This window comes from Hylaeus volcanicus, unplaced genomic scaffold (assembly GCF_026283585.1).
Source record: "Hylaeus volcanicus isolate JK05 unplaced genomic scaffold, UHH_iyHylVolc1.0_haploid 12237, whole genome shotgun sequence".
Taxonomy (NCBI): domain Eukaryota; kingdom Metazoa; phylum Arthropoda; class Insecta; order Hymenoptera; family Colletidae; genus Hylaeus; species Hylaeus volcanicus.
In genome coordinates, this window is record NW_026533172.1 from 2,237,337 (window position 1) to 2,259,092 (window position 21,756).

General features: G+C 31.7%; 8 protein-coding genes and 1 long non-coding RNA gene across 14 annotated transcripts; 3 read left to right on the forward strand and 6 right to left on the reverse strand.

Annotated features, from left to right (window-relative positions):
- Window positions 1-22: 22 nt before the first annotated feature.
- On the reverse strand, window positions 23-5,009 carry LOC128884340 (uncharacterized). Its single transcript, XM_054137663.1, has 12 exons — window positions 3,595-5,009; window positions 3,428-3,546; window positions 2,653-2,917; window positions 2,261-2,588; window positions 1,989-2,210; window positions 1,868-1,923; window positions 1,411-1,816; window positions 1,042-1,281; window positions 778-935; window positions 613-732; window positions 439-543; window positions 23-365 (listed from the first exon to the last, which is right to left on the reverse strand). Exons 1-12 carry the CDS (start codon window positions 4,327-4,329, stop codon window positions 147-149), a joined length of 2,973 nt encoding a protein of 990 aa, XP_053993638.1. The 5' UTR covers window positions 4,330-5,009; the 3' UTR covers window positions 23-146.
- On the forward strand, window positions 1,574-1,990 carry LOC128884343 (uncharacterized). Its single transcript, XR_008459362.1, has 3 exons — window positions 1,574-1,707; window positions 1,771-1,805; window positions 1,909-1,990. It is a non-coding gene; the product is annotated as an uncharacterized LOC128884343 (long non-coding RNA).
- Window positions 5,010-5,151: 142 nt separating the features above from the next.
- On the forward strand, window positions 5,152-6,498 carry LOC128884341 (uncharacterized). 3 transcript variants are annotated; one of them, XM_054137666.1, is made up of 5 exons: window positions 5,152-5,292; window positions 5,391-5,581; window positions 5,649-5,790; window positions 5,866-6,089; window positions 6,146-6,270. In XM_054137666.1, the coding sequence occupies exons 1-5, from the start codon at window positions 5,152-5,154 to the stop codon at window positions 6,168-6,170; spliced, it is 723 nt and encodes a 240-aa protein (XP_053993641.1). In that variant the 3' UTR covers window positions 6,171-6,270. The 3 variants fall into 3 exon arrangements, 2 of the variants coding, with proteins under 2 accessions (XP_053993641.1, XP_053993639.1); XM_054137664.1 differs by having other exon boundaries at window positions 5,866-6,498; XR_008459361.1 differs by lacking the exons at window positions 5,866-6,089; window positions 6,146-6,270 and having other exon boundaries at window positions 5,226-5,341; window positions 5,649-5,780.
- A 657-nt stretch (window positions 6,499-7,155) lies between these two features.
- Window positions 7,156-8,697, reverse strand: LOC128884342 (uncharacterized). Of its 2 annotated transcripts, XM_054137668.1 has the most exons (7): window positions 8,524-8,697; window positions 8,321-8,420; window positions 8,081-8,273; window positions 7,817-7,953; window positions 7,601-7,718; window positions 7,359-7,529; window positions 7,156-7,295 (listed from the first exon to the last, which is right to left on the reverse strand). In XM_054137668.1, exons 1-7 carry the CDS (start codon window positions 8,645-8,647, stop codon window positions 7,188-7,190), a joined length of 951 nt encoding a protein of 316 aa, XP_053993643.1. In that variant the 5' UTR covers window positions 8,648-8,697; the 3' UTR covers window positions 7,156-7,187. The 2 variants fall into 2 exon arrangements, with proteins under 2 accessions (XP_053993643.1, XP_053993642.1); XM_054137667.1 differs by having other exon boundaries at window positions 7,168-7,529.
- A 268-nt stretch (window positions 8,698-8,965) lies between these two features.
- On the reverse strand, window positions 8,966-10,649 carry LOC128884439 (uncharacterized). Of its 2 annotated transcripts, none has more exons than XM_054137870.1 (2): window positions 10,578-10,649; window positions 8,966-10,418 (listed from the first exon to the last, which is right to left on the reverse strand). In XM_054137870.1, exon 2 carries the CDS (start codon window positions 10,414-10,416, stop codon window positions 9,571-9,573), a length of 846 nt encoding a protein of 281 aa, XP_053993845.1. In that variant the 5' UTR covers window positions 10,417-10,418; window positions 10,578-10,649; the 3' UTR covers window positions 8,966-9,570. The 2 variants fall into 2 exon arrangements, with proteins under 2 accessions (XP_053993845.1, XP_053993846.1); XM_054137871.1 differs by having other exon boundaries at window positions 10,592-10,647.
- A 131-nt stretch (window positions 10,650-10,780) lies between these two features.
- On the reverse strand, window positions 10,781-13,572 carry LOC128884438 (uncharacterized). The gene is made up of 9 exons (XM_054137869.1): window positions 12,925-13,572; window positions 12,661-12,863; window positions 12,291-12,548; window positions 11,862-12,212; window positions 11,674-11,809; window positions 11,473-11,622; window positions 11,231-11,333; window positions 11,079-11,171; window positions 10,781-11,024 (listed from the first exon to the last, which is right to left on the reverse strand). Exons 1-9 carry the CDS (start codon window positions 13,205-13,207, stop codon window positions 10,787-10,789), a joined length of 1,815 nt encoding a protein of 604 aa, XP_053993844.1. The 5' UTR covers window positions 13,208-13,572; the 3' UTR covers window positions 10,781-10,786.
- A 196-nt stretch (window positions 13,573-13,768) lies between these two features.
- LOC128884440 (uncharacterized) lies at window positions 13,769-15,498 on the reverse strand. The gene is made up of 6 exons (XM_054137872.1): window positions 14,966-15,498; window positions 14,795-14,858; window positions 14,682-14,745; window positions 14,562-14,597; window positions 14,400-14,513; window positions 13,769-14,345 (listed from the first exon to the last, which is right to left on the reverse strand). Exons 1-6 carry the CDS (start codon window positions 15,291-15,293, stop codon window positions 14,169-14,171), a joined length of 783 nt encoding a protein of 260 aa, XP_053993847.1. The 5' UTR covers window positions 15,294-15,498; the 3' UTR covers window positions 13,769-14,168.
- A 445-nt stretch (window positions 15,499-15,943) lies between these two features.
- Window positions 15,944-19,286, reverse strand: LOC128883986 (uncharacterized). 2 transcript variants are annotated; one of them, XM_054136920.1, is made up of 14 exons: window positions 18,555-19,286; window positions 18,259-18,506; window positions 18,096-18,202; window positions 17,819-18,049; window positions 17,674-17,753; window positions 17,427-17,599; window positions 17,258-17,358; window positions 17,090-17,176; window positions 16,978-17,042; window positions 16,773-16,925; window positions 16,646-16,711; window positions 16,536-16,592; window positions 16,350-16,487; window positions 15,944-16,295 (listed from the first exon to the last, which is right to left on the reverse strand). In XM_054136920.1, exons 1-14 carry the CDS (start codon window positions 19,284-19,286, stop codon window positions 16,074-16,076), a joined length of 2,460 nt encoding a protein of 819 aa, XP_053992895.1. In that variant the 3' UTR covers window positions 15,944-16,073. The 2 variants fall into 2 exon arrangements, with proteins under 2 accessions (XP_053992895.1, XP_053992894.1); XM_054136919.1 differs by having other exon boundaries at window positions 18,259-19,286.
- Window positions 19,287-20,664: 1,378 nt separating this feature from the next.
- On the forward strand, window positions 20,665-21,499 carry LOC128883990 (putative peptidyl-tRNA hydrolase PTRHD1). Its single transcript, XM_054136930.1, has 4 exons — window positions 20,665-20,797; window positions 20,840-20,940; window positions 21,006-21,106; window positions 21,218-21,499. The coding sequence occupies exons 1-4, from the start codon at window positions 20,691-20,693 to the stop codon at window positions 21,269-21,271; spliced, it is 363 nt and encodes a 120-aa protein (XP_053992905.1). The 5' UTR covers window positions 20,665-20,690; the 3' UTR covers window positions 21,272-21,499.
- Window positions 21,500-21,756: the final 257 nt, after the last annotated feature.

The following is a 21,756-nucleotide window of genomic DNA, read 5'->3' on the forward strand; positions in this document are numbered from 1 at the left end:
TAAACAAAAATGTGGGTAAATCCATTGAGCTTTACACTTTCCATAACTTCTCTTAAACATTATTTGTATTTTTCATTTTGTATGTTATTTAGATTTACGCAACATATATTATATTCTACTTTTTGTATGAGACACATGTAAAAAAGCTATATCATCTTATTATTTGATAACGAAAAAGTAAGTGCACCTGATCCTTGTTTTAATTTACTAGATGCTTGAGAAACAGACACTGGTTGTATAGGAAGGTGGTATGTAAGACCAAGCGTAGTACATTTATGAGCAATCGCTAATAGAAGTCGGGTTTGAGTTGCGTAAACCGATTTCCAACGATGCCAACTTTCCGTGCAACTAATCCAGTACGTAAACTATGTTAAAAACGTTGCATTATAAACGAATACTATATTTTCTCAAGTTAAACACATTTTTAAAGACACTTACTTTTACATAATGGCCTAAAACGACTTCATTTGCCTGTAGAAAAAGTGAACCCTTGACGAATTCTGGGTCTGTATTAACATAATTTTTGACGTAGGCATGTAATTTCTATTGGAAAAAATGAATATTAAATATAGCAGGTAAAAAAAATTTATTTGCTTTTTGCAAAAAACCTACATCATATTTTGTCGGATCTGTATCATAGGTTAACGCAATAGGAATTTCAAGCCCAGCGTTTCGACAGCGACTCTCATTAACAACAATCGTATTATAAAGTATAGAATGGTTCCAAAAGCTCTATAAAAGACTCTTAAAATTATTATTTTTTAATATCAAATTTACTGGTTTGTTATAAGGAACTGATACGAATTCCGAAAAATACGTTGATATTTTTTTTACAATTAACAGTTCATTTTTAATTCGTACTCGATCTCCAACATTATATGGATTAACGAAACATATAAACATAACGGATTGTATAAATCCACTATAAAGAAAACCTAGAATATTTATGGAGAATTGAAATTGATTTGTATAATTTAACTTGTCAAAAACAATGTTACTATGAGGACAACTACCCATAAGTTACTCTAACAACACTCTTACTCAACGCAACAGTCATGGACGAAATAGAGGCAGCGCCTGATATGAAGACAGTGTTTACGGATAATCCCAGAACAACTAGAAAAAGAAGAACACAGAGAAATCCCAGAAAAACGGAAACCATGCGTTGAAAAACATTTTGAATTCCTTTTTGACTGTCAATAAGTGTTACTAGTTGTTTTTGCATCTGATATAAATCGACAATCAATCGAGTGAAGTGTTTGGAAGAAACTCGATCGCGCCCTAAGAAAACATAACAAAATTTTTTAACAGGTTTCTTGTTAAATCTACATGACAGTATGCTAGGAGGTAGAAAGTCAATTTTAAGGCTTCTTTTAAAACGTGGCAGTCACGCATATAAAATTGAATTACCTCCGGGATCAGCATACTTCATAAATTCATGTACTTGATTTCCAAGAAAAATTCCGAAAAGTTCCAAAGTGAGATATTGTCGTGAGGAATCAGCGAATTCATCAAGCGGTTTTTTGGCTGTTGTTATACGTCGCATAGCTATTGCTGGTCCATCTAATGCGGTTTTCACGTTTTCATGAGATGGTGATTTGTTCAAAGTAGAAGTGATAGATTGTAGATTTTTTGATGGGGGATTGTCATTTTCCTGTTTAGGATTTTCTAGTCTTATAGTACTTGAAAGACGCCCCAAAGTTTCTGGTAACTTGCTTTCTTGTTTCATTAAGGATTTTCTTGATTTATATTTTGTTTGCTGTGCTGAAGCGTAAGCACGTTTTGAAGACGCGTCAAAATTAAAAGTAATATCTGACTGTATATAACTTGATTTTTTTTCTTGTGGTTTACAGCTTTATTAACATACCGTTTTTTTCTTTTTTTCAATTAAATTACTGTTCGATTTAGCTTCAAGAGAATTATCTAGAAGAAAAAAATGGAAAATTGGACGAGCCGTTAAGTAAATAAAATATCTTTGGGTTTCTTACGTTGGATTGATATGGGTATATTAACGCAATTCTCACTTGTGTGGCTATAAGAACGATGCAACTCAACTTTTTGAATGACACTTTGCTTTACGTAACCATCAAGTTCCTCAACAGGTCGGCCATCGTCTGGAGCCACAGCGTTACGAAAATCCATAAGTTCATCAAATAGTTGCTTTCCTACAAGTCGTGCGACTTCTTTCGAGTCTAGCTCTACTCGAACGCCTGTATGTCCCAAGCGGTAAAAAATAACAACCAAATAAACAAAAAATTACCTCGAACAAAAAGTACGACCAAATGATTTTGTACATAGTAGACAGCTAGAAGATTAGCTAATCCACTTCTTTCAGTGAATTCAATATTCTCTTGTAAAAGCTCCGGTGGCAAAATACTACCATTCAATTCTACTTGATACATATCTGAAAAGCTGAATTTTTTACTAATGTTTTTTTGAATAGAGTGACACTCGGATTTAGGTTTTGATATATTAGAGACTTTTTGTTGATTAGCTGTTAAACTTGCGGTTTTTCGATTGTTTGCATCACCCTCATCTGCTACTATGTCGCTATACAAAAAACTGTTTTCTGTTGACGGTTCGCGTATCTAAAACAAAATTTTTTATGTTAACAAAGAATTAAAATATCCAAAATAACCATAATTATCCAACCTGATACATGTGTTTACGTTCATTCATAATGTGCGCAGTGCCCATGGTTTTGCTTTCAGGCTTCACGGCGCCCGTACCACTGTTACACTTATTCATATAGAACTTGTCAACGAAGCCTTTTTTAGAACGATCAGCACGTTCTACATTTGAGCGATACAATGAATTTTCATTGGGATACGCGATGTTATCATCACCAATGGCATCTTTCTTAGTATCTCTGCCACGCTCATTTGCTAATTCTGTAATAATTGGAGTCAATGTAATCCTAGAAGAAAAACGTAATTTCGATATAAAAAAATCATTTTAAATCAATTCAACATCTTTTAGCAAATTCACTAATATAACTTATTATTTTCTTTCTTCTGCTTATGCATCTAATACAATCACATGAGAACAATTATATAAAACTAACAATACATCCTATTTAATTAACATAATAAAAAATTACCCTATAAAACAATCAGATTTTATCTGACTTATAATACGTAGCCACTCTTTTGAGGATTATACTCATAACTAGATATTTATTAACGACTTTGTCTACATATAATTCTCTAAAAAGTAAGTTAAAAAAACAAAATTGATATAGTAAAGTTTAAATCTGAAACTATGGCGGCATCGCACTGCAAATAAAATGGTAATGGACGTAGTTAATTTCGTTGTAAAAAATGAACGAAGTTTTTATGTCTATAACGTTCACTATTTGTTTGATGTTACAATACAACGGGCAAGTTTTTTTTTAAATCTTATAAACGTCGTGTTTTTAAAAACCTACCACCGAGCGTTTAACTGACGAACAAGCGAATAAATTGTTAAGAATTCAACTAAACTTCGATTAACGTTTCTCATAAAGCCAACTAAAAAAAAAAAGACTGCAATTTTCATAATAACATCCTAGAAATACAATGGACATGATATTAGATGATGACAGAAGAAACATACACGTGATGACCAAATAATTAGAAAAATCTCGGCACGCCTTAAAACCTGACGATCATTTTCAGTAGCCGGAGCTACCAAAGATGAAATTCCAAGGAACCGATAAAAGGATAAATTTTCAGATTGCAAGCTATACATTTTAAGCTTATTAGAATTTCCTTCGTAATTATCAATGGCTATTGCCGCTCGCTGCCAAAACACATATAAAAACACAGTACACGCTAAATAAACCCCCTCAGGATTTAAAATAGACGCCAATACATTATATAATTTTGAGCTTTCGAGATTTGAATAAGAATGCAATATATGCAAAATAAGAACACGACTGAGTAAAAATAGTAGCCACACTGCAAGAGATATTGCTAAATAAAGTGTTAAAAAAAGTAGCAAAGGAGAACCGCCTTTCGAAGCTCTTAAGAAACATATAAACGCAGAAACAATAAATAATGTTGTCATCATAAAAACCGGAGTATAATTTGGCAAAAAATTCCGTAAGAACACTCTCAATCGGTAGGTGAAAGCGTTTTGATTTAGCTTGTCTTGTGCATCATCGTCTTCTTCTTCTTCATCGTCATAATCAATTCCCCGACCAACCATAGAATTTTTGTTTTCTAAAGGTGCATTTTTCTCAAATTCCAAAGAATGTCGGAATTGTGTTAGTGAGTTACGAAATGACCCATTGGTTTCATTATACTCCTGTATGTTTTGAGTTTCATTCAAATTCGTTTCTCCTTTCATTTTTTTTTTGTTTACAAAAATAAAAGAATTCGATACTTTTTTTCACCTATTAATACTCATTCGTACTCGTACAATACCACTGCATTGAACATCAATTAAAATCTCAATGTAAATACTTATGTTTCTCTCATCTTATCTACTTGCTGTTATCTTTTCCATATTGTCCTCGTCTGTTTTACCCTTTTTTGTAATACCTGATTTCCCAACACAGGTAACAATAACTACCGAATTTTCTATGTTCTACGTTATATACAAAACCAATTGTCCGATAAAGTGTGTGGCAAGGAAAACATAATCAACTTTCTAGCTTTGTTACACACCAGAAGTCAACCATATGGTAACATTTTGTATCACTGACAGAACTCCCTGCCAAACTGTTAAGAGAAATATTTCACTACTGAACAATTCACTCACGTTGCTAAAGTTTTTTTCTGGATTTGCGTTACAAGTTACTAATTCAAGTTTAAATAGTTTTTGATGGTACTGTATAGATCAACATGTGAGGATCGCAAATTTTTAATTAACGAAACCAAAGATAATTTTTTCTTTTTTAGTAAAAAAATATTGTTTGTGAAATCAATTTGTTGCATTTGCAATCTTTTTATTAAATTTTTTTTTACTAAAAAAAAAAGTGGAAAACATTATACAGTTTTCAGAAAATAACGGTGTTAGTTGTGAATGAAATTCAGTATCTAGGAAAACTTGAAATTTTCAAAGTGTCTTTTTTTTTTTTCATTTGCTTTCAGTGGCATAACGCATTCTCAAAAATTCAAATCAACTTTGCGTACAAGCTGTAGAACGACTGAATACACTGTGACGCATATGTTAGATGCTCAAGAAAGCAAAAGTTTCACCACAACAAATCTATTCGAAGCCATTGTTTCTAAAAGTTCAACCTATATAACGCCTACAAAAAGGGATTATGACAAATGGGCTGTTACTTTAAAATGTCATCAATTAAAGGTAAAGCTTCTTTTGGATCCTGTACTAAGCAAACAACTTAGCAGATAATGTAACATTCATATATATACACTTTTTTTTAATGCGTCCCTTTAAAAAAGTCATTAGGAATTAATAGTAGGATTCTTAAATATCTTGATGAGAAACATGAGCGTTTACAAAGGGTTTCTGCACAATACAAGAAACATTTTTATAATGCTCTTGAAATAAAAAAAAAGTATCATTATATAATTGAAAGCATTAAAAGAAAACATAGACAAAAAAGCATTTACTATCGTCAAGAAATTCAAAGGTGACCACTTTTTCATTTTTTTTTGTTTAGTAAATAAAACCAAGTTGTTTCACTCTTGCATTTGTAGGTTGACAGGAGATGTTAGAGATGCAAAAGAACCTAAAAAAATTAATCGCCATAGCAACGAGTCATCAGTTGTAACTACGCAAGTTGAACCATCACCCACTAATCAATCATCATGCTCGTTGCTAGCCTCTGGAAAATCTAAGGTTACATTTGTTTAAGCTTTATGTTTGTTTAGTAGCGTTCAATTAACGAATTATCTCTATGAAAATGCCACTTAGGCCACAAAACTCACTAGTAAAATTGAGCTACTTTTCTGCAACGGGGATTCTTTACAAAATACATACAGCTTACCTCGTGAAAATTCAAGTTGTTGTAAAACTATTACAGACTGGACGCTTTTCCCTTCGCTTGAACGAACACATTTGCTTCTTATTTTTACTCTTTTACCAAAAAAAAAAGAAGCAATACTCCATACCTTTATTGACAGAAAAAAAAAACAGACGTATGCTCTTCACAAATTAAATTGCATTAGTAACGTTATTCCTCAACATCCCTCAGCAAAGGCTCACAAACGGGAAGATGAACCTTATTTAACCTCATTACATTTGGACTCCGATTTTTTAAAAATGGGTCTTCCAACAACTGATATCACTTTTAAAAAAACTATCAAGTTTCAAAATAACAAAATTCATACGTGTTGTGTCAATTCTCAAAAACAGTGTCACGGTATTGTTCTTTCATCTCATTTCTGGGATTGCTATTTGACTCAACAAATAGAAGAACATCCAAAATTAAGTAACGTAATGACCCCATTTTTTAACTCAAGTTTATTGCTGGAAGATTTATCTGTATCTGTTTCACGACTTTATGATTATCAAAAATTTTTTTCTTTATTGAAATCGGAACGATGATAATAGACTGGTTTCTGTCTCCCATGAAAGCAAACCAATTATTTTATGTAAAGCCTGATGGTGTCATTTGTGTGTTTTTCTTATGAAGATTTTTTTTTAATTATTTTCTTACGGTAAAACATCGTTTTTGTATGCAATAACACCATTGATGATTCAATTTTTTTTTTCTTCAATTAAATAATTGAAATTTATTCTCTGATCTGTATACTCAGTGGAGACTTGAAATATTGGAACAATTTTTTTCAAAAATACCGTTAAATTAGGGTTAACAAGCTTTTGTAAACCACTCATTGTTTTACATTAAGTTTCTTGAGACTGCATGTTTGATCTCTTCAAAAGGGTCGTGAACAGCTTCTGTAGTAGTCTTAAAAAAAGGTACTCTTGGAAAAGACATTGTCAGCATAGGTTCAATTTCGAATTGGAGTTACACGGGTTTTTTTTATATTACACAAAAATTTTTTTTAACAAACTTTTCGACTCTGCGTCGTGACCCTATCTGCAATATATTGGATAGATAAAGCAATAAATTAATTTTTGTTCGTTAGGTTTAAAACAAGCTTTTTTTTCTTTTTTTAAAGTTTAAGTTTCACGTAATATAAAAGGAAAGTACTAGCAAAATTAATTTCTTTTGTGAAAATAGCAAGGTAAAAAATGGTTTTAAATTACAAGATTTTAGTTAATTAAAAAAATTAACCAATAATACGTGACCGAAGAGTAGGTATTATATAGGATAATAATAAAACTAGTATAAAAACAAGAAGCAATTTAAATGCTATGTTTAATCCTGATTGATTTTTCTGAGTAGCATGACATTCATACAAAAAATCCAAATTGAAATGGAGTGTGTAAAGATGGCTGACCATGATGGTATTGATGGAGTCGTTCACACTACGAAGATTGTTACCCACTTCATCGGCGCGATTATTTAGCTCCGCCAGAACAGTGGCTTGCGCCTCAGCTTTCTCTTGAATTTCAAGTGCATTCTGCATTAAATTATCGACAACTGAGCCAATCTCAGCAACTTGTCGATCCTACAAGTGTAGAAGAAAAAAATAAAACGTTTCAAATAAAAAAAACATCCACTTTTTCCAATGGTACTAACAATGTCCGCATCTTTTTGTGCCCAACGATCAAGAACTTCCTGTTCTTTTTGTGAGCGTTCTCTCCAAGCAGTATTAGTTACCACTGGAGTTCCACTATTGTCTTTATTAAAATTATTTCTAAAACATGGACATATAAAAGTTTATTTAAGAGCATGACAAAAATCATCTACAATAAAGACTTATGCCAAAATAAAAAGATTTTTAATTAGTCTTACACGATATCGGTTAAGGTTTTCATAGTTGATTGAGACACATCTGTCTCCGATTGAAATAAATTTCTTAATTGCTCAATGTTTTGATTAATGTGTTGTAAATCATTAAATCGCTCATCAAGTTTATCATTTGAAACTTTCTAAAACAAACAAAGAAAAGAATAAATTGTTGACGTGTTGTTCAATGACACTATTTAAAGAAAAATATCAAAAATTTCATATCAACTATCAAAAAAAAATTTTTATTTTACACATTGAAAGCATTACTTTTTTTTTTGTTTGAGATTTAAACGACGCTTTTAATAAAGAGAGCATAGAATCGATTTCACTGAATTTGTGGTTTAACTGAATTCCTTGTTGTATCACAGTCACGGAATTACCATTTTGTCTTCTTTCTTCATTTCGCAAATGAATTAAACTCGCTATTTTATTCAGTTCTTTATATAAAGTTTGCTTCAAGCTAAAAGAAAAAAATGAAACATTGAAAACACTTGTCAATCATAATACACTATAAAATTGTCCTGCAGTTCTTCTTTCTTATCTTGAATTTTGACATCAATGCATTCCTTCTCAAGAACTGTTAACTTTAATATAATTTCTTCTAATTCTAAAACATACATAAAAGAATTTCTTTTATTCACCTCAACAACAAGTCCAATTTAGCGAATACCGCTTCTATTCTTATTGTTGGTTATGATCTATGTAATTACCACGACGACGGCTTCGAAATTTGTCCAGTTCATTGCTCCCTTTAGTCTTCACCGAAATCTGAGCTTCATCCTTTAATTTATTCTTGTTAGTTGGATCATGATGTTTTGACCATAAATTGACCATATGTGTCACCTTAACTTACACTAAAGCTTAAAAGATTTTTGTAATCACTCAAATGATCATCTGATCAAGCATATCAGGAACATCTCGCTGATGAAAAATGTCTCTTCAAATGCTTATTCGTGTACCTCTTGTTAACAATTCTATTTTCTTTTGACACACATCTTCATATATACACACTCTAAATATATACTTCGAAACCACCACTAACAATAAAAACCAGTGAACAAATTTTTTTTTCCAACACAGTCATTTATTAAAAAATATCTATTAAATAAACAAAAGTAATCAATTAATCAGTTTTTTTTTATTACAAGAAAGTGCATCAAAACAAATAATTCTTATTTTAAAAAAGTGTTCTCTAAACAAAATTTGTTGTGTATTCATTTTCGAATAATAAAAATAGTATAACAAATTAACTTTTAAACGAAGAATTCATTTTAAAAATAAAATTACAATGGTTTTAAAACAATTTAATTATGAAAACGATAACTCTTATTGTCACGCGCTTTTCACACGATATTCACTTTGTACAGTACGCTTTTTTCCTTCGACTTAAATGAAAGATTGATTCTATTTCCGAATGGCTTTTAGGCTTGAATTTATTTGAAAATACAATTAGGCTTCTAAAATTTTTTGTCGTTCACTACTCATATGGAACGAAACAAAACCTTCACTCGATTTAGAATCACAAAGACTCTTCGATTCGAAGCAATCTTTTTTTAAAAAAAAGTATACATGCGTCAAATAAATTGGATATATTTGATGAAATACACTAAACGGCAGAAAAAAGAACGACACCTAAACAAATGATTTTTTATAAACTATGCAAAACCTGGTATTTCATAAGAAAATATGGACGCTTCCTCTGTTAAAAAAAACCCTTTTTTTTTTTTTTACCGTTAACTTGACATGAATTTTTTTTTTTAGGCTACCATTCCTTTGCTGTTTAGTAAATGAGACAAATCAGAAGACTGATCAAGGTATCCATCGTACACATGCTCAGAAGAAACATGTTTCATAAGCTTTTCAGGAGGAACAGGATAATAGATATAAAACGATACTATGGCGACGAGACAGCCAATAGTAGTACCGGCAATAACGTCTTCTGGATGATGTCTGTGATCGCGTAAACGGGAAGAGCTTATATAAGCAGCACCTAAACTTAAAATAAGTCCAGAAATGAAGATAACGATCGATGGAATTGGCGATACAAACAAATTATTTTCTTCAATAAACTTTTTCTTTTCGTAAATATAAAGAAAAAGAAACACAGCCACTGTCCATGCAAGAGCACTGTGACCACTGGGGAATGCTTTTAAACCATCTTTAAGATTTAATTCAGGGGAAGTTTCAATACATTTCGGATAAGGAGACCATGATGTTAAATCTATGGTACTGCTCCCGAAACAACGTTGAAGAAAGTCAGGCCTAGGTCTGCTGATTGCTATTTTTAATATTTCAACTAAAAGATTGGTAGTTAATAATGTAAGAGATAAAGCTAAAAGATAATTTGTTATATCGATATTGCGGCGAAAAAAATTGCCGAAAAGAAGCCATATAATCAAAGGAACAAGTATCACAGCAATACACGTGATAAAGATGAGTTTACTAAAAGAAATTGTATTTTTAAAAGCAAATGGATACGAATATTTGTAAGCTATATCGGCAGGTATATACGGATCATAAGGAGAATAAAATAATGTGGAGAAAATTGCTCCAACTAGGGCACATCGCCCTAAAAGCTCGACAAATAAAACTTTAAATGGCATGCCTGAAAATTCAAGTATTAGTCGTCGCATTGTTTACTGGTTAATAAATTGAAAAGAAATATTTTTTTTCAATAAAAAACTTATTTACAAAAAAAAAATAAAGGAAGTTTACTAAGCTTTTTCATTTTGAGAATTGTACATGTTTATTTTTAACTACGTACAAAAATTCGTTAACCTTTATAATTTTTTTTGGGACAGTCACGACGCCGTGTACTCTTCCTGCACGCAACCTAGCAGCCAAAAAACATTGATGCCATCGACTTCAAGCTTTTTATTGTTCATCAAAATACTATTTGTTTCATACAATAAAAGCGGATTGTGTGAGAGTTGAAAAACGTACCTATTGTATTGGATGACTTGTTGGTGTGTTTTAAGCAAACAACATAGACAAATTTAAATTGGAAAAATTGTTTTCAGGAAGCTGTTTTTGTAAAGATAACTCATTAGAGTTGTTGTCAGGTAGTCTAGAATTGGTGAAAAGAGAATCAAGAACACTACTATTAAGATGTTTCGCAAAAAGAGGATTTTTGGCTTCAAGACACCGTCTGACAGAACCCGCAACAGTTATATCTGTGTTTTCCTCGTTGCTCGTCAAATTTAAATGCTTCCTAAAAAAACAATTGATTTGCGTTTTTAAAAAAAAATGCTGTTAAATAAAAAACCTTATTTTTCTGGGCCTTGTGGATATTTCTTTTCGTTTCTGTGCTGTAAACCTTCTGTAAACTTGAGGCATAACATTTTTCATTAGCTCATCCCTACAACAGTAATAAAAGAACAAAACGCATTTCTTAAATAACAGTCTTTCAAACCCTACCACATAAGCGCTTTTGCTTTCCTTTCCTTTTCTGAAAGAATCAAAGAATCAATTTCTGTGTCACTGACATCCGTGAAAGATTCTTCTATGAACTGTAATTGACCTGTCAACAATTATAGACAGGTAAGCGTTAGACACTTCTTGTTAATGCTTATACAATCTATTTTCAATTCTATAGAGTTGAAAATGTATTTGAGAGATTAAATCGATTACACGACAATAAACAAGTCTGTGCAACCTACAAGAATCTTTGCATAAATTATTTTTTAGAGGTGGAGTTGCTTCTTGTTCAGTATTTGTGTGAATCACTGACGATGGAAGAGAAAATATCAAATCTGGCGCTTTTTCCTTGACGTTACACAAAAGTTGTTTGATAGGATCATTTTCAAAATCTAAGAAGGACAAAAAAAATCATTCCTTAAATGAATTCAAAAAATACGAACGTTCTTCAGCAATACGTTCCTCATTAGACACTTCAATTTTGTTCAAAGGGTCCCCATAATCTGCGCTTGGTACTTGTTGTTCGATAGCTGCAACCAGGCGATCGGCTAATGAGGCAATAGCAACGGATGTAGGTTCCTAAAAAAATTGGTCAAAGATATGTAAACACAAATGATTTGAATAACAGTACAGAAACAAAAAGTTCTTCTTCGGTGGCAGTAAAAATAACGGAGTTTTGTGTATTCTTCAAAATATCTGGCCGTTCTGACGGACTAGTGTGAATTTCCAAAAAATCTTCATCAGGCTCTTCGTAAGGTATGACAGAGTCGGGTAACAAATAATCATTTTGTGAATGAGAACTAGATTCCTCAGGAAGCGCATAAATGGGTTTACGAGTTGTTTCGGTGCAAGGAGGTCCGCGTAAGATGGGCAAGGAAAGAAGGTCAACAGATTCAAATTCATGAAGTTTTAATTGAGCTGTTGAAGTGTGTTTGAATTCATTTAACCGTTTATTTACAGTTGAAGATGCCATACGAATTACCTGTAATGTTAAGAAAAAAAATCAAAATCAACAAAACTTGAAGTTTTCACAAAATATTCTTCAATATGACTAACATACTTGACTGATTTCTTCCGCTGATACCATTAACCCGTGAAATCGTGCAGCTATTAACAAAGAAGCGCCACAAAGACCTGTTGGACGGCGCCCGGTACAAATCCAATCACGGTTCATGGCTTGAACAAGGCGAAGACTTGTTTCAATAACTAAATTTGCCTTGCCCTCCAAATTAATTTGAGAAGCAAAACGCTCTATAAATAAAGATGGATCGATAGTTGGTACATCAATTCGTAGTACACGAATAAGTTTAACAAACACCTTTTCAAATGAAAGAAAAATATTACACACACACACACACACACACACACACACACACACACACAGACATGTTACAATAAGATAAACAAATACATATAAAAAAACAACTTACACGTCCAAGTATTCGAACAGGGGTACATAGAACATCGGAAAAATCCATAAGCATTTGTTCAGTTTTTTCACGACGGCAGCTTATATAAAGGCAAGCAGCAGCAACATGACTGGTGATTCTCCCTATAGTAAAGTTACGTTGAACAGCCATTAAATAAACACGTTGCGCAGCTTCCACCAGATGGAGTTGTAACTGAAGTCGATCTTAAAAACATAGAGTGGAATAAGGGTGAAAAAAAAAGCTGCATGAAAATGTTTGTCTTACCAGCTATACGTTGTATATTTGCGTATCCGCGTTGTAACGCGTGTTCGCGACCAGCACAAGCATTGTATTTGGATGTAAAATTCATGGAACCCGATCCGAAACCAGACGAAGGAATAAATTGTCCATTTGCGCGCACTACCCCATTACTGCCTTCCGTGAATGTAACAGCTTCCACAATACAATTCTCTTCTAAAACAGCTCCACATCTTGTACAATAGGTTTCTCCGCGACTTTCATTATAAACAGTTTCCGTGTCGTCATTACAGGCTTGACAAAACGTCATATTTCAATCGCAACTCTTCCACTAAACTTAAACTAACTAATAAAAAAATGAATAATTCATAGAAATCAAATTAAAAATAACTTGAATTCTTTTAATGTATTTATGCTTCTTATTGCGCAAGGAGAAAAACACTGTGGATCAGGCTGTATTCATTGACTATATTTTGGTGCCTAATCAACGAAATTTGTACAGCTAAGGATCTTTTTTGTACTAGTAAGTTGAGTTACAAAAAAGTGTATTTTTTAATAATATGATTTATTTCATGCTTTTTTTTTTTTTATAAAAGTGTATAAATTTACGTTATGACGTTACAAAAATTAATTTTTTATAAAAAAGAATATTAAAAAAAAAATATTTTTTTAAATGATCTTTTAACATCTGTTGAACCATTATCTTTAATATACGTAAAAAAACATTTATTTTTATTTTTGCTGATTCGCCTTGAAAATTTTTTTTTTATGCCGCGTTACATGCAAACTAAAATAAGCTCATGCAAAAAGGCTTTTTATTGTCTACCTGTTTTCTTTACATTACAACCAAAAGAATTCCAAAACAAGAAACTTTATTTGAATTAAAATTTTTTCCTATGATGATATTAGTTATTGAATCACCATCATGTTGCTTTATTTATTAAAAAAAGTGTTAATTTATTACAGGTTTTTTCATTTTAATATCCAAAAGAAAATAACTTTGTTGGCGAGCTTCTAATTGGAAAAAAATATTATTAGTAGCGAGAACACAAAGTAGTCAATTTTTTTAATATTTAATGGATGTTATTTGTTTCAATATCTGTAAGCTTTTTTTTGAAGAAGCAAAATTTAAAAAATAGTGCTCTTGTCACACTTTGTGTGATGACGTGCAGTTTTTTTTGTTGAACATGAATGCAATAGCATTGCTGAGGACAATTATTTTAACGACACATTCGTAATGATAGTTAGTTGAACCGTCAAACTAAAGACTACTAGTTTTCCGAAGCAACGGACGTTTCATTTTCTAAAAGAAAACGTCTTCGACGTGCTGCATACCATTCATCAAGTTTATTAATTTTTCTCGCAGTGCGACTCTGCGTCACCAAATTAGCTTCTTTTGTAGTTTTCCATAAAGAGTTAATTCCAACTTTCAAATTTTGAAATTTATTCTTATACGGATAAGAAAAAATAAAGTGGAATATAAAGTTATTCAAATGACTTACGTGAAGTTCCGCAACTTCCTTTACCTCCATTTGTCTCGTTTTTTCTAGTAAAAGTCTTTCATGAAAAAACCAACGTCGCTCTAATCGAAGTCGCTCTTTTTCTTCTAGCGCATTCTAGAAAGAAAAGATCACTTTAAAAAAATCATCAATAAAAATGTTTACATGATGACGCTGTTTGTTTTCTTCTATTTGGGCAGTCTACAATCAAAAAAATATATTTCTTTTTTTATCAATGAGATAGATTGCTTTTCATAAAACCACGAACAACTATGCGTAACTAACCAAATTTTGGAAACGTTCTTGCGCTTGAGTTATATCTTTTTTAACTAACTCTGATTCCTTTGTTCTATAAAAACGCATACAATATACATTTGTTTTTTAAAAACAACGCTTACACTTGCTCAGACGCTCTTCGTAATTTAAGGCATTCCGAGACTGCGTTGTTACGTCGTGCAGTTTCTATCAATGCATAACACTCCATTTGTCATAAAATACTCATTATATTTATGCAGGCTAGTAGAAACCACCAAATATACACGCACACCATTTGACGATAAAATTGATACCTTCTTGTAAAGTCACGACAAGAGATGCATTTTTATCATTAAGCAATTCAATGTTTTCAGCCATTTCTTGATAGTTATTGGTTGAATTGGTTAACTCTAGCTGTAATTTTTCTATTTCCTTTTCAATCACACGACATTGTTGTGCATATCGTAAAGCCTCGGATTTATATTTTTGAATTCGTGATATCCATTCGTATACCTCTACTTTTGGAAGAGAGGTAGTGCTATACACGGATAAATCGGGGGGTGCCTCTTCTAGCAAAGAAGCATCATTTGAATCATTCTGTTTACTCAATTTAGATTTTGGTAAATCGACTGCAAGTGACATTTCTTTTCACTAGGAATTGTTGTCGTTTTTTAAAAAATACGTTTCACACAAATGGCGCTGCAGTTATTTTTCTACTATGAAGGCCTACAACAATGACGTGCGTATGAGGAGTACGAGATTGTACATGGTTTATTTATTTTTAATTTCATTTACAACAAACTCGAAATATTTTTTTTTAAAATTAAATACATGTTTCTAAAAATGAGCATTCTTTTTATTTCTCACTTTCTACCATGGATTGCATATGTTTCACTTTCTTTTTTTCTCTGCATACTAAAAAACTTATTTCTTCTCAAAATCATTTTTGAAACTTTTTCTTTTTTTGAGAAGAAAACAAGTCAAAAAACATAATAAAATAACTAGAAATTTGCTAGTCTAAAATTTGTCAACAACAGACGTCATTTTGGAAAAAGTATAGTAATCTTTTTCCCTATAAATTTTTTTACTTATTATTTTGTTTAAGAAAACAGAAACTTTTAAAGTGTTAACACAATGGTTAAGAAAAAAAATTCTTTTGGAGTGTTCGCTAATACAATTTTTTCAATAAATTTTTTTTTAAATTTTGCGAAAGAAATGTATTTTTAAAATATTTTTATTAAAACACTACAAAAAATATTTATTTTTTTAAATTATTTTGTTGCAGACAATAAGAAAGATAAATATTTGAACAAATTTTTTTCTTCTATGAAATTAGTTAAGTTATTTAGAAAAAATCGAAAATTTATAAAAGTGGCTTATAAACATTGTAAAAATAGATGAGGAAATTAATTAAAATTACTTTTAGGGGAAGTTGTTATTACTTATTAACTGAAATGAAGCGAAAAGGGTGTTTAGCTTTTCAACCGCATGATTTTCCTTCGTAACATCCTCTATACATGATTTCCAATTGGATCTCTCAGGTTTTTCTAATAAATCAGCTACAAACTCTCTTCCAAAATTGAATGGCAACACTTTGTCATCTCCTGGAGATCGAGCGGAATCCGTGTAAATCCAACGTTCAATCTGATAACATACTCAAGCATAAAGCATTGATTACACGTGAAGATAATATCGTACAGTTAAGTCGGTGACACCTGGGATTTCTACATAAAAATAAGGGGATACAACGGAATTTTTCACATAATGACATAAATCTTTTAAAGATTCTTTTTCATTTAGTTGATGAAGTTTTACACCTGCTTTTTTAGCACGTTTCTATCACCACAATTGGATGTGGTGAAAAAAAAAAAAACACTTTCTTACCAATAAAGCTTGAGAAGATTTCTTACTAAGTGTTTCGGGTATTGGAATAACTTGAAACTATAAAATAAATGATTTAAAAGAGTGAAATGCATTGTGGATTGGACGTTTACCTGCATATGCATTCCAGTTGTCACTTTCATAGGAAAATATCTTTCATAAACAATAACGTCTCGATTCTATTTTTACAAAAATTAAAACAATGAATTTGTCTTTGAATTTTACTTAAAAGACATTTACTTGAGCCTTAAAACATTGACGTAATACTTGGACAAAATTTTCTAATTCTAAACTAATGTCGGGAGGGCAAAATAAATAATTAGGAAAATGTGTCACTGGAATAATCAACACATGATCCGATACTAAACCCCCTTTCGCTAAAGCTACATAAACCTAAATTCCACAATAAATGCCGTTGAAGCAATCTATCAAAACAAAAAAAAACCTTTTCCCCTAAAGATACAATCAACCGCTTTTCCGAATCCGGGTTGGATAAGCAAAACCAGCATCCTATATGTGCGGTTTTCAATAGTGAACAACATGCAAACGTGCTTTACCTTTATGGGGTCGAACATCTATAGCCTGGGGTGTTTGACCTACACCTGTGCCACAATTGCGTTTTTTATTGGTGCGCAGGTCGTTTTCTAAAGACAAATATATTATATTTAATAAAAATATTTTTTTTTTCTTAATTTTGAAAAACAAAAAAAAAAAACTTCATTTACCATTCGAATATTGAATTCGTAACAAGCGACCACCCGATTGTAATTGTTCATGTGCAGCGACAGCATTTTCCGCTTCCTTAAAAGTACTGTATGTTATCCAACTATTAGCATGATCAATAAAACACACTATTTTTATTTACAAAGCGTTTATAAATTACAAACTACTTACGCTCGTCCATTACTTTTTCCACTACATGTTTTGGGCATGGAAACGTTGATGATAGTTCCAAATGATTGCATAATTTCAATAAAACTATCAAAATCGACTTCATAGGGTATGCTACTAACATAAACACAACGGCTTAAAGTTGAACTTTCGGTTTCTCCCACTGTGTTTTCTGACTTTAAAGATACAGTAAAACAACAGTATATAGAAAAATATTATTTAAACCCATAATAAAAGAAAACAAAGTTACTTTGCAACGCTGCCTTTTCAAAGATCCCGAATAACAGAAGTTTTTATTACTCTCCATTGTAGAAGGTGATTCTTGTGATGCTGAATAATAAAGAAATTATTACATATCTAATTTATGTTCATGTTCAAGTCTCGTTGCAACCTACATGGAGATAAGGATGTTGTTAAGGCTGATATGTCCTTATTGCGGGCCGCAATATGTAACGAACCATATGGACTTGGAGTCCACTCCGCTGTTGTTGCACGAATAGACTGTGCATTCATTGACTCTAATGGTCGTAGTAAAAGAGCATGAAAAAATTTAAATTGTTTTATTATAGCATTCGATGTGAGAGAAGGAGAAACACTTGCGAGACTTATAAATTTGCTAACAAGTCCTATAAAATCGTATGAAAATTGATGCTTATAGTCCACTGTACAAACCATGAGAAGTCGTTTTAAAAGGGATTCTCTGATAGAATATTCCATGACCCCCAGCAATATGATATCTTGGTTCTAAAATTTCGACTATTTCCGAAACAACTGGTGATCTGTTTTTTTTTTAAATAATTTTTTCATTTCTTATTAGTTTAAAAGGAAAGCTTACGTTGACTTGTATAATCCAGGTTGAGTCTCTCCAAGTTGAATGAATTGTTGTAAATCTTCTTGCTGAGCTTTTGATAAATTTTGATCAACACCAGATGGCCATTCGCAAGATATAAATATATCACAATTGGCAGCATTTTGATAGCATAAATTTTTAAATTTTTCTAAAGCTGCTCGATTGTAATAAATAGAATTTTTTCCACTAAAATGTGTTACTGATAATGCGGTATCACAAGGTGACGTTTCGTCCTGATGAATAGAAATTACAGTGTGTTTTTCTTTTGTGTGTAATGTTACTTTTTTGTCGAAAGTAGTTATCTCGTTAGATGACTCAAAATCTTTTGTGTCTTTGAAAAAATGAGCAACGTTATACAAACCCGATAAATGGGCAATAGTTAAACTGTGGAGTTTCGTGCAACCATAATTTCCCAAATATGTGAGTGTAGGAGAAAAGGAGTAATTATTGGATTTCCGGGTGCGTAAAGCATCACCTATATCTGACATACTCGAATCAATAAAATAAATGTTAAGAGAAAATTGTTCTTCTCCTGTAAGAAACTTATACTCTTCTTCTGTAACTGAAACTTGAAGGTTGGAATCTTTAAATGAAAATGAGCGTATGTTTCCATTTAGAGTATCAGAATTGCTAAAGAAACTTCCACAGCATAAAACGAAATGAAAAGGCCCTTGCTTCTTATTTGCAGATTCAATTGCTTGTTTTAAATGGTTTAAACGACCAAGAGTGTCACCACAAAGAAGTACCCGTATGCCTTCATTGAGGTGTGCAGGATGAGACTCGATTGCGGTTGAATTTAAAGTGGTATCTGCTTGTATATCACGTAAAATTTTTTCTGATTCCTGTAATGTTGAACATTTAACGGAGCACGAAGATTCATCTAATAAAGTTGTTTTATGAAGATGATTTGTATTTGTCATATTTTGTATACAGTTTCCTTTATTGCATTCAATGTGTTCACCTAAACCGGATATGGTACATACATCATGATCCGCATCAATAGATTGAAGCATCAAATAATTGAAAAAAACCTTTTAAATAAGTGTTTGATCAATTAAACAAATTGTTATGACAAATAACAGAAAAGCAGTACGGAAAAGACATATTATTTTGATTTTCCTCGTACATCTGTTAGACTATCTGTTCCCATAAAACGAGTGTTTTTCGTATCTAGATTATTAAATCATAAAACAGGTAACCCTTTTAACCTGAGTACGAGAATGAGAGAAATGAGTAAAGTTTTTATCATAAATCAAGACAAAGCTTTAAAATACATTTTTTGGAGTGTTTTTGTAATAATGTGTATTCATCCCAATACACAAAGTCATGTCCGATCCTTATCTAAGAAAAATCTTATCATCAATTTTTTAGTTCCTTTAAGCGTTTTAATTCCAGCGCTACAAAAAAGAAACATAACATTAGGCGCTTTTGTAACATCTCTAGTACTTGGGTTTTGTATTCAAACTTCTAATTTAATTCTCTGTTTTTGTGTTATTTTTTATTTTGTGATTACGACTAAAGCCACGCATCAAGGTGTTCAACATAAAAAGAAATTGAAATTAGAAACATCTGCAAGACGTAGTGTTCAGGTTTTGTGTAATGTAGGTACCTTAGCCTTGTGTTGTTTAGCAGACATTTGTATTGCACCAAAGAAAACTCCTTACGTTTTCTTTCATGCCACACATTCCAACATAGATTTTTACCAGAACTGTTGTCGTCTCTTCGCTTTCTCTTCCCTAGCATGCTCCGCAGGAGACACTTTTTCATCTGAGCTTGGTCCACTTTGCAAGGTTCAACCCGTTTTAATATTGTATCCGTGGAAATCTGTCCATATTGGAACAAATGGTGGTATTACTTTGTTTGGAACTTTAATGTCGTTGTTGGCTGGAATTCTTTTAGGAATCGCTCATATAACATTTACCGTTCTACTAAAATTCATTTCTCAAGAATCATTTAATTTATTAACACTTTTCAAAGAACAATATTTAATATTCTTGTTAGCAATTTTCTCTAGTGTCTTAGGAAGTTTAATAGATTCGCTTTTAGGAAGTACCTTTCAGTATTCAGGATTTTCTTCAAAAACTCAGTCAGTCACTGAAATCGAACAATATGGTACACGTAAAATCTCAGGGAGACCTTTTTTAACTAACAATATGGTGAATTTCCTTTCGGGAGTCATAACACCTCTTATAATCATATCTTTAACTTATTTTTATAGCTTACGTTCTTTTTAAACATACTAAATTACTATTTATGGAGATATTACTTTTTGTTTTAAAAATCATGAGTCAGACATTGTAAAGTCTGACCTTGCAGTTTTAGTATGTCATCGTGTTCATTCAAATGTTAAAGCGAAACAGTTACAGTGTTGGATTTCGCTTTGTTTTTGAAAACAATTCACCAATTTTTTTTATTTAATGGCTTCCTCAGAAACCATAGTGCAGTATATAGTGATACGATCAGATTTAACTAAAGAGTTTCAATGGTCTTTGGGAGCTGTTATGGCTCAAGCTTGCCATGCAAGGTAACAATTTAGCGTATCCGACATAAAATTATGGCACTATAGTTGTGCAGCCATTCATACATATTACAAGGACCCTTTTGTACAAGATTATTTAAAGCAATTTCAATTAATGCATAAAATAATTTTACAAGTACCTGATGAAAGTAGATTTCGACATTTTGGGTTTCGGACGCATTACTTGGTTAACTCATTATCCTTTTGTTTTCAGATGCGTTACGCTCACTCGCCACAAAGCTTGCTGATAATGATATAAAATTTTGGTTATGGGAGGAAAAGCCTGAGAACGTTGCAACATGCTTAGCATCTAAGGTAACCTTTGATATGTTTTGTATTAAAAAGATTATTTATTGAACAATTTTTTTTTTGTGTTTCATACGACCTTTATGTTTTTTTCCGTAATTTTCTGTGGAAATAAAACAGCCTGGTCCACGAAGTACACTTAAAAATCACTTTCGATCTTTAAAATTATTATGACAAGCTTGGTTGATAAAAAAAATTTTTCTGGATGTATCCTGAACATTTTTATTGCTAGGCCATTTTTTTTCTTTATCGGTTTGATTACTAGGTCATATGCTGTAGATGAAAACGAGAATTTTTATTTTTAATTCCTTTCATTTATTGTGAAATTGTTTGCTAAGAAGAACAAAATGTACTTAGTCATTTGCCACCTTGATACACTCTACCTTATTAGTTCTTTGTATAGAAAACTAGTAATATATTAAAACTTGGATTTTATCTTGTTCAATCAAGTCATGAATGAGTTTAGAGATTAAAGAGTATATATTTTTACTGATTTAAAAATGTAAAGTAAAAGCAACGTTGAACTTAATTGTCATTTGTTTTCGGTCAAATGACGCAAAATTGAGTAAACTTATCCTGAATACCATGTAAGACATACCAAGAAAGCGCTTTTATTGACTAGTTAAACTATTCGATGAAAATTGTAATGTCAAACACAG

Bases quoted from the DNA above. Each gene is read 5' to 3' on its own strand.
- LOC128883990 (XM_054136930.1), top strand. From the start codon at position 20,691: ATGGCTTCCTCAGAAACCATAGTGCAGTATATAGTGATACGATCAGAT. The intron at 20,798-20,839 runs GTAACAATTTAG...ATGGCACTATAG, and splicing joins GCTCAAGCTTGCCATGCAAG to TTGTGCAGCCATTCATACAT. The intron at 20,941-21,005 runs GTAGATTTCGAC...TTTTGTTTTCAG, and splicing joins TTTACAAGTACCTGATGAAA to ATGCGTTACGCTCACTCGCC.
- LOC128884440 (XM_054137872.1), bottom strand. From the start codon at position 15,293: ATGTCACTTGCAGTCGATTTACCAAAATCTAAATTGAGTAAACAGAAT. The intron at 14,746-14,794 runs GTAAGCGTTGTT...GCGTTTTTATAG, and splicing joins CGAAGAGCGTCTGAGCAAGT to AACAAAGGAATCAGAGTTAG. The intron at 14,598-14,681 runs GTTAGTTACGCA...TTTTGATTGTAG, and splicing joins AAGAACGTTTCCAAAATTTG to ACTGCCCAAATAGAAGAAAA.
- LOC128884340 (XM_054137663.1), bottom strand. From the start codon at position 4,329: ATGAAAGGAGAAACGAATTTGAATGAAACTCAAAACATACAGGAGTAT. The intron at 3,547-3,594 runs GTATGTTTCTTC...TTGTATTTCTAG, and splicing joins TAATTATTTGGTCATCACGT to GATGTTATTATGAAAATTGC. The intron at 544-612 runs GTAGGTTTTTTG...TTTTTCCAATAG, and splicing joins CAGATCCGACAAAATATGAT to AAATTACATGCCTACGTCAA.
- LOC128884341 (XM_054137664.1), top strand. From the start codon at position 5,152: ATGTTAGATGCTCAAGAAAGCAAAAGTTTCACCACAACAAATCTATTC. The intron at 5,293-5,390 runs GTAAAGCTTCTT...CCTTTAAAAAAG, and splicing joins TAAAATGTCATCAATTAAAG to TCATTAGGAATTAATAGTAG. The intron at 5,582-5,648 runs GTGACCACTTTT...TTGCATTTGTAG, and splicing joins TATCGTCAAGAAATTCAAAG to GTTGACAGGAGATGTTAGAG.
- LOC128884342 (XM_054137667.1), bottom strand. From the start codon at position 8,647: ATGGTCAATTTATGGTCAAAACATCATGATCCAACTAACAAGAATAAA. The intron at 8,421-8,523 runs GTAATTACATAG...TGTATGTTTTAG, and splicing joins ATTTCGAAGCCGTCGTCGTG to AATTAGAAGAAATTATATTA. The intron at 7,530-7,600 runs GTTAGTACCATT...CTACACTTGTAG, and splicing joins CACAAAAAGATGCGGACATT to GATCGACAAGTTGCTGAGAT.
- LOC128884438 (XM_054137869.1), bottom strand. From the start codon at position 13,207: ATGACGTTTTGTCAAGCCTGTAATGACGACACGGAAACTGTTTATAAT. The intron at 11,334-11,472 runs GTAGGTTGCACA...AATTGTTGACAG, and splicing joins TAATTTATGCAAAGATTCTT to GTCAATTACAGTTCATAGAA. The intron at 11,025-11,078 runs GTTTTTTATTTA...TTGTTTTTTTAG, and splicing joins ACAAGGCCCAGAAAAATAAG to GAAGCATTTAAATTTGACGA.
- LOC128883986 (XM_054136919.1), bottom strand. From the start codon at position 19,286: ATGCTTCAATCTATTGATGCGGATCATGATGTATGTACCATATCCGGT. The intron at 17,359-17,426 runs GTAAGTAGTTTG...TCATGCTAATAG, and splicing joins GGAAAAAGTAATGGACGAGC to TTGGATAACATACAGTACTT. The intron at 16,296-16,349 runs GTACGATATTAT...GTATGTTATCAG, and splicing joins CAGGTGTCACCGACTTAACT to ATTGAACGTTGGATTTACAC.
- LOC128884439 (XM_054137870.1), bottom strand. From the start codon at position 10,416: ATGCCATTTAAAGTTTTATTTGTCGAGCTTTTAGGGCGATGTGCCCTA.